This window comes from Canis lupus, chromosome 11 (genome assembly GCF_048164855.1).
Source record: "Canis lupus baileyi chromosome 11, mCanLup2.hap1, whole genome shotgun sequence".
Lineage (NCBI taxonomy): Eukaryota > Metazoa > Chordata > Mammalia > Carnivora > Canidae > Canis > Canis lupus.
Genome location: NC_132848.1, coordinates 54,327,008 through 54,340,164, shown reverse-complemented (window position 1 = coordinate 54,340,164; position 13,157 = coordinate 54,327,008). Strand labels below are relative to the sequence as shown.

Below are 13,157 nucleotides of genomic sequence, written 5' to 3'. Positions count from 1 at the left end.
TGAACAATAGAATCTATAAGCTAAGTTCAGTCTCTTGCATAAAATAAGCTTGCGCCAAGTAGGAAACACAAGAAAATGGATTTCGTTTTGTCTTTATCCCTTCACCACTATTGGTTAAAAAACATGCTCATTATCTTGTCTTTAAAGCAGCAATAAACAATATCCTAAATTAGGATTCATGGTTAGCTGTGCCACTTCTTGCTAATTGCATCCTGCTGAGAAAACTAAGGCTTGGAGGGGTTAATTTCCCAAAGCTCTGCTAATTAGCCAAATCATTTACTTCTCAGTTCTCACCTGTAAGAATCAGAGATAATTTAGGTGAATTGTCACTACAAATTGTAAAGCTCTTAACACCTGTAAGTTTGTATTGTTATAGGCATTCAGAGATGAAAGTAGTAGAAGATGAATATGGTTTGTGGAGGTCTTCAGCTAAATTGCCAGAACCTGTGTCTGGCAGCTCCTCTTTTTGCCCACACCTAGCCTATGTTCTTTGCATAAAAAAAGCAGGTCACCCTTCCGTCTCCCCATTTTTCCCCTCAACATTTTTGCTCAACTGTCTACCAATCACTTTCTTCTAAACCATTGTTTTAATTAATTAATTTTAAATTAGGAAAGTAATACATAGACTTGATGAAAAATGTATAAAATGGGCTAATAAAACTATGCCTCAGTCCCACCTTGGAGCTCAGCTTTGCTCCTCAGATTTAACTACTATTAACTGATATTTTATGCATTTTTGGAAATTTCCTCTGCATATGCAACTGTATATTTAGGTGTGTAAATGTTTGTGTGTGTGTTTAATGTGTCCAGACTTCAAACAACTTAAAAGTTGTCCCTTTTTAGTTTAAATAACATTACATCTTACAGATCTTTTCACATAAGAACAGTTGAATTTGCCACATTATATTCTACAGCTGCAGAGTATCTCTACTGTAATACTGTACCATAATTTATCTGATCAGTTTATTTATTGATGACTAAATAGTTTCCACTTTTGGTTATTACAATAGTGCAGTGAATAGGTTTGATGATGTATTATTATTATTGTTTTCTTTTTGATAAAAAGCATCTGGGTGGGCCATAATTTTTTCCCTTAAGAAAATAAAGTTTGGGCTCTTGGGTGACTCAGTCGGTTAACCATCTGTCTTAGACTCTAGTCATGGTTCCAGGGTCCCGGGATCAAACCCTGCATCAGGCTCCCTGCTCAGCGGGGAGTCTATTTTTCCCTGTGCCCCTATCCCGGCTCATGCTCTCTATCTCTGAAATAAATAAATAACTTTAAAATCTTAAAAAAAATATTTTTAAGTAAAGTTTGGTTGTTGAGGATTATTTTATTGAATAAATAAGCCAAATAGAATGAGCACAAAGCAATATATATTTTAAAGAATTTGAAAAGTGCATTATTATTTCCTGGTAGACAATACTGAATCAGGGTGGAAAGAAATTTGCAGAAAACTTGGCAGGGTCAGTGTTTCAAGAATATGTTTAAAAAATAGTTTCCAAGGTGAAATAAACTTTGGAATTTCAGCGTTTTAAAACTCAGTGACAATTTACTGATGATGACATATCTATCAGTATTTATTCTCAGGTTTTTTAAAGTACTGTTGGGTCATTTTAAAGGAGTTAGAATTAATCCTTGAAAATGCATGGTTTTAATTGAAACTGGGCAATGAAAAATGATAGAGAAGCGCCCTGGTATTCTTTCTGTTATTCCTGAAGGTTGTTCACTCTTTCTTTTGAGCTGCTTCTTTTTAAAAAAATCTCCATCATATTACCATTTGAAAAACACCACAGTCTCATCACTTATAACCTTACCTGTCAGACTGGATACAATCATCTGTTACCTTGAAGAACTGTGCAAAATGTCTCTTATTACACAATGATCAACTTATATACCAGATGTATTGAGGGATATGATTCCATATGGTATTCCAGATGTGGAGCCTTTGCTTCCCAAAGAATTATTTTATTTTTATTTTTTTTTTCCAAAGAATTATTTTAAACATAAAAGGAAGGACAAAAAATAAGTCCGCATCCCCATCACTATATAACACATTTGTTCTTCAGGCTTTAGGAAATGAGATGTATATCCTTTGGTGCTTGTCTTTATTTTTAATGATTGATACAATGGCATATTTATTGGGATTTAAATAGTCTTTAAAGAGCAGTTCTAATTGGCAGAAAAGCGCAATCATGTACTCCTTATTGTTGTATAATTGCCTTTACAGAGTCATCCCATAAAAACACCCATTATAAACTTGGCATTCAAAGAGAAAAAAAAACTCATTCGTTAACTTGGAAATGAAATTATAATTGCAACCCTAAAGCTCTGCGGCCATCCTGTCAGGAGGGTTGCATGCTACTTGCACAGTTTAAGCTTCTAATTTAATATTAGGTGAAAACATGATCATTATGGGAAGGTAAGCACCTAAGAGGTTAAGAGTTGGGCTGTTTAAAAAAAAAAAAAAAAAAAGTTTCTCTTTTGTTTTGGGATCACAGTGGATTAGCAAGGAATGCAGAGAAAACTCTCTGTGCATGAAAATAGGTCTTTATCTGGGTGGGACCTAGAGCGACCTGCGCTCGGTCTGCAGGTGCAGCCAGGGTGCAAACGGGACAGCAGCGGCGCCCGGACGGTTGCAGCGGGGCGCGGGCTGGCCTGCGCCCCAGCTGCCGGGTCCACTGCAGACGGAACTGCAGCATCTCCTCCTGCAGCAGCGCCTCAGCCATTGGCTCCTCGGTGACACGTGACGGATAGAGCCTTTTCTGTGTCTTTTCTCGCCCATCTGTGTGCAGGGCACTGATAGGCCAGGCTGATGCGCAGGCAATTTATCATCCTGATCTCCCACTGAGTCAGGGAGCTCTCCTGTCACCAGTATTGATTTCAGAGGATGGACTAAATTTCCTAGGATTTCCATTAAGAATTAAGAAAAAAGCTCTAAGCACGCAGGGTAGCCAGACAGACATGGATATGAGATGGCACTGTGAAAACTCGCAGGTAGCTTCTTCTCTCCCAGCCGGTGCTCAGCACAGCTCAGAACTGCAGCATGCAGGGTTTAAGATACCAGAAGCCTAAGAACAATAATAATGAAAATGAGAATAAACTCTTTTTGGATGAACTGATTTTAAGATTTTCGTTACAGTATTTATTTTTTGGAGGTTGCATGTCAAATTTATGCACGCTCTGTATGAAATGTAGAAAGGCTGCTTTAATTTTTTAATGTCCTTAAACCCTGAGCATGGTTGCTTCTAGTTTTGTTTGCTGCTTTTTGTGAGCTTACGAGTTTTTTTTTTTTTTTAGCATGCTTGTGGCAAAACAACCAAAAATTGTGTGTGTGTGTGTGTGTGTATATATATATATGTATATGTATATATGTATTAAGTTGGTTCAAGTAAAAGCATGAATAAAAGCTGCTTTCAATACTTGCCAGACTGCTTTATTATTGTTAATGACCTGGTGATAATTTTGCCTAAATATGCTTAGATTCTGACCATGCATGCTTTTGCGGCAGAGTGGGCTTTCGTGGAGAATTTGTAAAGCTGGAATGTCTGAATTAAATGTATGTTTGGTACAACAGAAAATGTATTAGTGGTCAACGATTAAACCTGATTAACTAATGGAAATATTTCATGATGGTAAGATTTAAATAACATTTATTTACACTAATGACTTCTGCTTTCTGGAAAAAAAAAATGCATGTCCGGGATTACTGAAAGTGTTTATATTTTTGAAATATAAATTTTGCTTATTTCAAAGATATAGTAAGATTTTAATTCTTAAAAAATGCATCGAGGTGAAAGAATTTTAAATATATATATATATTTTTTTTTAATTGTAGCCTAGGAAAGGATTTTAAAACTGCTGTTTGTGTATGCGAGAGATCATGTGCATGTTCATGTGTGTGTGAATTCTTTGGGGAATTGTTTGATACCCTCCTAGCTAGTCCTGAGTCTCGTGAAGAGGGGAAAAGCCTTGGCATTCAAAAATTTCTTAGGCCCATGGGAATTAGAGCCAGAAGAAACAAGAGTATGGCCAGATGGGATTGGCATGCTTGGCAGCGAGTGGAGACAATAGGTGGGGGCGGAGCAGATGGAGAACAGAAGGGATTGCACATAAGAAAAGGAAGATGTGAGGGGAAGAGTCTGCTTGATAGTGTAGAAAGCCTGCCCTTTCTTTTCAAGAGAACTCCTGATTGCATCTTCCTTTAATAATGAGATAGAATGTCACGTCTGTTGTAACAAACATTTTTCATTAAGTTAGGTAGCCCTGCTTCATAGAGTAGGGAAGAAGTCTCATGAATAGAAGTTGCTTTACCAGATTATAAATAATGTGTGGTCTGTTAGTTGTTGTTTGTAAGCTTTTTATCTTTGCCCTGTAAAGGAAAAGTAGAAGCAAAATTAAAATTATATTGTATTATTTGAGTTGGTGGTATCTAAATATAAATGCAGTAACTACTAAACTTATATACCAGACCTTAGATGATTCAAGCATCTGGAGAGTTTGCTGACTTTTTCCCTAAGTAAGCTTTTAATTCTGAAAATATTAAGAGTCTTTGCTGACTAAACTACTATTATTTTACTTCCGGCTTATAAATAGATGTTCATTTCTAGAATAACTTTGAGTGGTTTATTTAAGTATTTGTTGATTTTTATCATGAAGCTTGGGAGCTTTACCAATGCCCAGTTCAAATTATGAAATGAAATTAATTTCTCAGAATCCTCTATCAAGGTTTCTGTCACCCACCTGCCCAAAGAACTGGGCACAGTCTGTACCCAGAAAGGCCTTAGGACCGGGAAAAAAATGACAACCAATTTACTTTTGAATTCTATAATTTTAATGATTCCTTCAAAATGTTAAAGTGAATTTAGACACAATTTCCAGTCCTGAGTATGACTGAATTTGACCAAAACCATCATGCCAAAATCTACCAATAAAACACAAATTTTCAAAGTTTAAATATACATATCTGATCCATGGGTCACCCACAGCTCACTTAATCATGTGGTTGATGGATGTTGTATATGGAGAGAATTTACACTCTCCAAAGGAAACTTTGCCTTGTTGCATGTTTCTATTGATTTACCTTTTCAACCTTGGCTTGACAAAGAACTATGATCTGGATTAGAGAATGAAATCTTTACCTTTGACACCTCAAGGTATTCAAGATAATTTACTCAGATCATTGATACTAATTTCCCCAATGTTGAAGATTTAAACCAGTTATGCAGTCTTTTTCCTCCTTGCCCTTTTCTTAGAAGTTAATGAAAAAGTCCACTAAGAAGCAAAACATTCTTCACTTAGCAAATTCCATCTAATGTTTTAAGGAAGAAATAGGGCTTGCAGACAGAACTTTAGACATATTTTTATAATTTGGAGGGTTGACTGGTGTTCCTTAAGTAAGGTGACCAGTGATAAAGAATAAACATTTTCACTGACTACACAATCAAGGTTGCCTAATAGGCTGAGAGCCACATTCTCCTTATAGGCAAAGTGTAATGAAACTAGAGGAGCCCTGAAGTGGTATTAAATGGCTGGTCAAAACAGCATTTGGGCTCAACTGCCAAACTAATTTCTCACCAAGACATTAACCAGGGAAATGCTTACATATTTACATAGTAATTAGTGATGTAGCATTGCATATTAAGGATGTTTTGGGTAGTTATGATGAAATGTTACTGTCTGTGTGCCTTCCATATGCTCCTTTAATTTACGAAATGTGCTCATCCCACAGCATCTGGGTGCATTTATAAACTACAAGTGCAATCAATTAACTATATGATGGATGCAGTCGGCAGAATGCAAATTGATGAAGAAAGCCCTCTTGGCTTACGCTTAGTTTTCAAATGGGGGACAAAAACATGTAGCCAGAGACTTTCAACCTTTGTCTATTTTAAGTTTAATTGTTTTAAGAACTAAGCTTACATTCTGCCCATTTGGAAAATAATTCATTTGAAACAAGATTTATTCCTACTCAAAATTAGTACTCTTAATTCCACTATTAATTAAAAATTAATTCCACTAATTTTTTCCACTAGCAAAATTCATAGGTGAACAGTGTTAGTGGATATTTAATTTTACTTTGACCAAGTAGTGCCTTTTATTATTCCATCTTCTCCTTCATTTCCCAATCCCTCTACTTATCTTGTATTTTTCTGCTTTACCTGTCACTTATGGACTCAAATGCCATTTGCTCCAGACCTCAATTTTACTAAACAATAAGCTATGTATGAATTCAGCAGAGTATAATGACACCAGGTTCTGCTTTATACATCTTTGTGTATATTTAGGCTTTCAAATTCTTTGACTTCTCCTAAGGTTACCATATTGATCTGAAAGATAAGCTTTACTTTCTGCCACCTTATTTACATTTACTTGACAACTGATATTTGAATCTCCTGAAGACTCCCTTCCCTCGTCACTCTGGCACAGAGAATGGAGCCAAGCACAATAATATCTAGTAGAAAAGCAATTTCCAGTATATCCACTAACACTATTTCTTATAATAGAAAATTATAAACCCATGGGTATCTCTAGTTTCCCTTAATATATTAAGGCAATGTAAGTCCAAACTGCATAATAACCAGGAAAAAAGCAATAATATATGAGATATTTTCTATTTTGTGTCATAAATTATGAGTGCTTATCACTCTACGTTCCCATTTGCTTCTCAAAGTTTTACCTTCATTTGAATTCTCAAACTATTTTCCAAAATCAGTTATACATTTTTATTTTCATCATCAGGGTGTGTGTGTGAGTGTCTGTGTGTGTGTGTCTGTGTGAATAAAATTTCAATTATTTTTTTTAAATTCCAGCATAGTTAATGTACAGTGTTATACTAGCTTCAGTATGGTGATTCAACCATTCTAAATATTACTCTGCTCATCGTGATAAGTATACTCTTAATCCCCTTCACCTATTTCACTCATCCCACCATCCACCTCTTCTATGACCACCACCAGTTTGTTCTCTACATTTAAGAGTTTGTTTTCTGATTTGTCTCTTTTTTTCTTTGTTCATTTGCTTTGTTTCTTAAATTCCACATATGAGTGAAATCATACAGTATTTGTCTTTCTCTGACTTATTGCACTTTGGTCCATTCCATCTATGTTGTTGCAAATGACAAGGTTTCCTTTTTTTTCTGGCTGAATAATATTCCATCGTATGTATATGTGTATGTGTGTATGTGTATATGGTGTGTGTATATATGCGTGTGTCATGAATATATATATATTGTTGTATATATTTTTAATACTGCATGTGAAGCCACAGTGTAATTATTTTCTTGATAGCAGAAAGGCTCAAATACTTTTCTTACTATTTTCCCACAACCATAATATAATGGTGAAAATGATTTGAATGTTACCTTAAGGGACCAAAAAAAAAAAAAAATACAGTTCTTACTATTTTCCCACAACCATAATATAATGGTGAGAATGACTTGAATGTTACCTTAAGGACCAAAAAGAAAATTAGTTTCCTAGAGAAATCTCTGTATGTTCTCATCTTTGTTTCCACTGCTTTTTTATTAAAACATAATGGGTTTTGTAGGATACTACAGTCTTGGTTCTTAGCATACTTCAGACTTTTGACCAAAAATATGACTATATAAGTTCACAGCCTAGATTTACTGGTAATGTCATAGATAAAGTAGGGGTTTAATGCTATGGGGAAATGCCTTCACCTGTCTCATTTTCTCATGTTTTTCATATTGAAAACTCTGCTAGAGCTTCAAAAACAATGCCTTCCCAAATCAACTGTCCAGTGAAATGGATTTGCTTGTGATAAAATATACTTATCTCTAAAAAATATAGATTACATATATAAATATGATGTATATATAATAAAGTATGCATTATATATACAAAACTAAAACTATCTTTATGACTTCAAAATATTGCTGTTTTATTGTCAGATCAAAATCACATAGAGTTTTTGGTTCTTTTTAAAAGCTCCTTATTTTGCAGTTGCATGGGTACAGCCTTAGGTGTCAATTCTCAATTACTTATGTGTGAACTGTCTACATAATGGGTCACCTTGCATAAGTTAATCTGCTTTCTAGACCATTTACCCTCCCGTTGGCTTAAAAATCATTGTTTTCAATTATATACCATGACTTCTTTTAATTAGCACAGCTAGATTTGAATGGATCTATTCAATAGATTTGTGGTAGGACTACAAGATTTTCAGAGTCAGATGTATTATCTGTCTGTATAAAAAAACACTGCTAAATATTTAGCTGTTAAATAATAGGTTTAAAGGATACATATAACAAACTAGAATTTCAGGAGAAACAACTGCTCCTAGGTTTGCCAACAGTTTTCTTAGCCTTCAAGGAGTGTTTTATCTCTTTCTAGAATATTACCAATTTTAATACATAAGGAATTATCTCAGTGTTTTTTGTACATTTGGTAGTTACAGTCTGTTGAGTTATCTACTGGTTGATTCATCTGTACCAAAACTGCTAGATATAATGGGTAACTCAAAGGAAAAAAGCTATCTCTTGCCTTAAAAGTCTGTTTGAAGAGTCAGGATAAACACACATAAGAGTATATTATAGTACTAGAATACTGAAGTAATTATTTTACCCTGTAGTTATCAATTAATGAACACATATTTGCTGCACTTACTTTATGTTAGTTTGGAGAAAGGAGAAGAGGTCATTATGAGTTAGGCAAATGCATGGTTGTTATTCTGCTATATGTTCCTCGCATTTGTTTAAGCAGCCTTAGTTATGCAGTCACAAAATAAAAAGTTACACAAAATCAGGTCAAATCAGGTAAGTGACACATCCCATCATACAAGTACCAGCCTCTGAAATGGTGTGTAGGGCACCGGGAGTAATTGAATAGGAATCAAGGCTCCAATAGCTTGTCTCAAAATCAGTCAAGGTGGCTGTTTCCTGTTCTGTGTGTTCTCAGGACAACATATCGATTTCTTAAAAGCCAGTCTTTATGCTTTGTGAGTAAGAAAAGTAAATACAAAATATGTACAACTTTTTGTGTAAAAATCACCTGCATATTAGGTTTGTATTCATTCTCTTTATTCATTAAAATTAGCCTTCATTGCTAAACATTTTCCTTTAAAAAATAAGAAATCAGTCTCCTTTTACTGAGGGATGATTTGAAATATCGAGTCATTTTTCCATATAATTGAGTGTGTTTGTAAATTCCCCCAGCAATAATTTTCAATCTCCCTGAATCCTACTTCTTTTCTATCTTCGATTCTATTTTCTTTTCAAATGATACCCACTATAAAGAAAGTAGAATGGGAATGGTATAGGCAGAAGCAAGGGCTTGGCCTTGAGTGAAACAATTTTGAATAGTGATAATTACGTAAACAGTCTACTCATGTTATTGAAATACTTATCAATAGTATTGTTTTCTCAGTAAGTGGTCTCAAATACAGTGAATAATTACGCGGAACTTCATGAACCAGTCATGAGTACTGACTGAAATGATACCTAGGTGCAAAATATCAAATTGAATACCTCTTGATTACTCTTCAAAATCTCAAACTAGAGGTAGTAAGCTTAGGTCAGTGTGCCATGTCAGAAGCATTTCCTAGATTCCTGACTTTGTTGTTTCCCACACAGCCAGTGAGATTTCAATTGCAACAGATGGTATCATTTTAAACAAAAGGCTATTGATGCAGTAACAAAGTAAATACTGATTTTAGTCTCTCCCCACCCCCCCACCCCCGCCTCTCTCTCTACCTAGCAATTCCCTAAGTGATGCATCAACTCTTTGTAGTACTTTAGGAAGAAATATGAGGTTCTAAAATGATAAGATGCAGGAGCAAAGTATATACTTCATTTATTTGAAAGTCTACAATGTAAGGACATTTCCAAAGATATGCCATCCAAGCGAGGATAATACATGCTTTGTGCCTGTAAATATTACAAAGGGGGGTTGGATTTACAGGTTGCTTTATTGTGGTTGTGTTGGTTATTTTTTTTTCCTTTATGAATGTATCTGCATCTTTTTAAAGAAAATTATTTTATAAATACCACTTTGGCCGACTGACATGTAATTTGGAAGAATGGATCAGATTAGTGTGTGTCTTTAATTTTTTCTAAAGATTTTATTTATTTATTCATGAGAGACACACAGAGAGAGGCAGAGACATAGGCAGAGGGAGAAACAGGCTTCCTGCGGGGAGCCCGATGTGGGACTTGATCCCTAACCAAAAAAAGTCCTTTTGCTTATGCCTATTTTTTTTTCTTTTCACCTTTATATATGTTGGTTTTATTTTAAAGTTAGTCTGAGATTCCCTTTTTGTTTCCTTGGGAAATTTATACCATTCTCAACCTATATTGCTCTTCTAAACATTAGACCTTTACAACCATCCCCAATTTGCCTCAAATTCAACATGCCCCATTGTGAATGGATTATTATGGGGGTTTATCTAATCTTAAAACATTTTCTTTTAATGGACTTATGTAAAGAGATCGCACTGGAGAAATTTTTATTGCTCTTGGTGTGATGAAGACCAACTACTTAATTTTCTCATACTTCACTTCCATATTTGTAAAGTGAGGGCTTCATAGCTCTAATACTTCATGATTTTAGAGTGTGAATAAATGTGAATTTCCTTTAGAAGAAAAGTTTTTAAAGTGGTCTTAAAACATAGATTGCTTTTCATTTTGTTGAATCATCTCCCTGAAGTTTTAGATGAATTTTTATATGTAATTTCCTTATGGGAATTTTCATTTTGAAATTAGCGTGAGAATAATTCCAGTTTTGGCTAGCATTAATTTGAGGGAAAGCTCCTTTTCCATTTCCATAATCAAGAATATAGCGGCTCATTAGCATTCTCTGGGCAAGGCTGGTAAATTTCAGAGAATTCGTGATTTGGAATTCTAGAAAGTCGCTGAAGGAAATGCTATAGAAGAAACAATATCTTTTCATTTCAACATCATCTTAACAAATGTGGAAAAATTTTGTAGTGTGTGCACCACAAAAGCAAGGAAAATTCTGTGAAAACAAAGGAAAGGAGCCCCATACTGCCTGTTCTAGTGTGCCAAAACCTCTACCTTTGCTAAGAGACCTTGAAATTATTTCAAATCTATTTTTCATACAGTGAATGCCAAAAGAGCTGAATTATTCATTGTAAGTGAAAATATTTATTACCATGTGTCAAGAAACTCTTATTCCCTTTCTGCTATTCCTAATAAGAACCCTGTGGTGTAAAATCATGGGCTGAATCTACTAAATAATTAGCCACGTGAATACTGTACCTACCGTGTATATTTTTAGGTTTTATATCAATAAATATTTTATAAAGTGGTGCATACTCTAGACTAAAAGTCCTTCATCCCCAAATCAGTCTCACATTCTTCTTTAAGAAGTAAGGTACCCTGTGGCTTCTAATGGAAGTGGAAAGAAAAGTGGTGACATAAGCAATCAACAACACAGTCTGAGAAAAATTCTCATCACTGATAAAGATCTATGAAAAAATACATTTGATAAGTGCCAAATGAGATCCTCAGAGAACAAGACTTTGTAAGCATTTCTCTATAAACATAAAAAAGAAAGTGGGCCTATATTGGGAACAAAAGGTTAGATGTGCACGACACATTATTTTTATGGATGTTCACAATTTTTATATAAAATCTAAGAGAGCTTGCAAAATGTCTATAGTAATTTGAAGTGATTAGCAGGGAAATATTTTTAGACACAGGCAAATGAAATTAGAATTTAGACGTTTATAATTTCAAGACTTCCTAATATATGGAAGGTGCAGTGATTGCATTTTTAATTTTTTCTTTTCTATTTGCTATCAGCATCTAAACATAGACAGAATTTGTGGATGTTCTGGGAAACCAACATTTCGGAGTACCACTTGATATATACAGTAGAGGTTTAACTTTTAAAATCATGATATGATAGATTTGACTTCCAGACACAGCTTGAAATACTTCAGTGTTATTTATTTATTTTTTTTTTAAGATTCTACTTATGAAGGCACACCTGGGTGGCTGAGCAGTTGAGCATCTTCCTTTGCCTCAAGGCATCATCCCAGAGTCCTGGGATCAAGTCCTGCATTTGGCACCCCGCAGGGAGTCTGCTTCTCCCTCTGCCTGTATCTCTGCCTCTCTCTGTGTGTCTCTCATGAATGAATAGGATTTTATTTTTGAGAATGAGAGAGAGAGAGAGAGAGAGAGAGAACACTAGCAGAGGGAGAGAGAATCAAACTCCCCACTGATCTGGGAGCCTGCTGCAGGACTCCATCCCAAGGACCCCAAGATCATGACCCAAGCCAAAGGTGGACACTTTAACCCACTGAGCCATCCAGGTGCCCCTAAACACTTCAACTAAAAAGCATACTCTAGACCCTGCAAAGCTTAAGAAGCCCTGAAGCACCAGGGAAAGTAAAGGAAGGGGGGAAGGTTTTACAAGGTGTGTGGTAACCCACACTTCTCAGTAGGCTCCTTTCATTATGGCCACCTGAAGTATAGGCCTGGATTCTGTTACGGCAGCTCTGGAACATGTGATCAACTTCCCCCACTTAGTGTCTTTCTTGGATAATCACTTATTATCTATTTTATTCTTTTATTGGGAGTAATTCCTCTTACCACTTTAAATATACTGTAACCAATAGAATTAATTTTGGGGGTAAGTATGCATGTGTTCTGACAGGATTTCATGTGATAACTCATCATTCTTGGCTCATTTTAGTTAAAGTCATTGAGAAACTGCCTCTATTTGTTTTATCTTGTATTAGTTGGTGAAAAATATTCAAGGACAGGAAAATCCTGTACCGGCCAAATTTCTGTTCTGTGTCTTAAGGTTTGGTATTTAAGAAGAGCGGGGTGTTTGCTGCCACAGAGAGCTAAAGCATAAAGACTGAGTTTAGTTGGTTAGTCCTGGAGCAGAGCTGGTGTGATAGATTGTCTTATTTTCACTTGTATATATTCTCATGCTTTTTTCCTCTTAAGCCTACCTTTCTAAAATTTTGAAACCAACACCTATTTCACATCTCACTGAGTGAGACATTAATCCTACTTTCCTAAGTCTGAAAGACCTCCGTCATTGATGTCACTTGTAAAATGAGCTGAAACACATTGCCACTTTCCAAACATAGGTGGAAGAAACTTTTTCTCTCCTTTTCTCCTTCTTAGGCTTATTCTTTTTTTTTTTTTAATTTCCTGTTTGTTTTG

At 35.2% G+C, this 13,157-nt stretch overlaps 1 protein-coding gene across 28 annotated transcripts in view; it reads left to right on the top strand.

The window, feature by feature from the left end:
- NRXN1 (neurexin 1) overlaps positions 1 to 13,157 on the top strand; it is a 1,115,374-nt gene that overhangs the window by 1,059,142 nt on the left and 43,075 nt on the right. The window contains exon 1 of one of the 28 annotated variants that reach the window (XM_072768339.1): positions 2,791 to 2,995. The exons of 26 other annotated variants lie outside the window; for them this stretch is intronic. In XM_072768339.1, coding sequence (XP_072624440.1) covers positions 2,963 to 2,995 — 33 coding nt within the window. In that variant the 5' untranslated portion in view covers positions 2,791 to 2,962. Of the gene's footprint in view, positions 1 to 2,790; positions 2,996 to 13,157 lie in introns of those variants that run through there. One more of the 28 variants, XM_072768338.1, reaches the window with a different exon arrangement.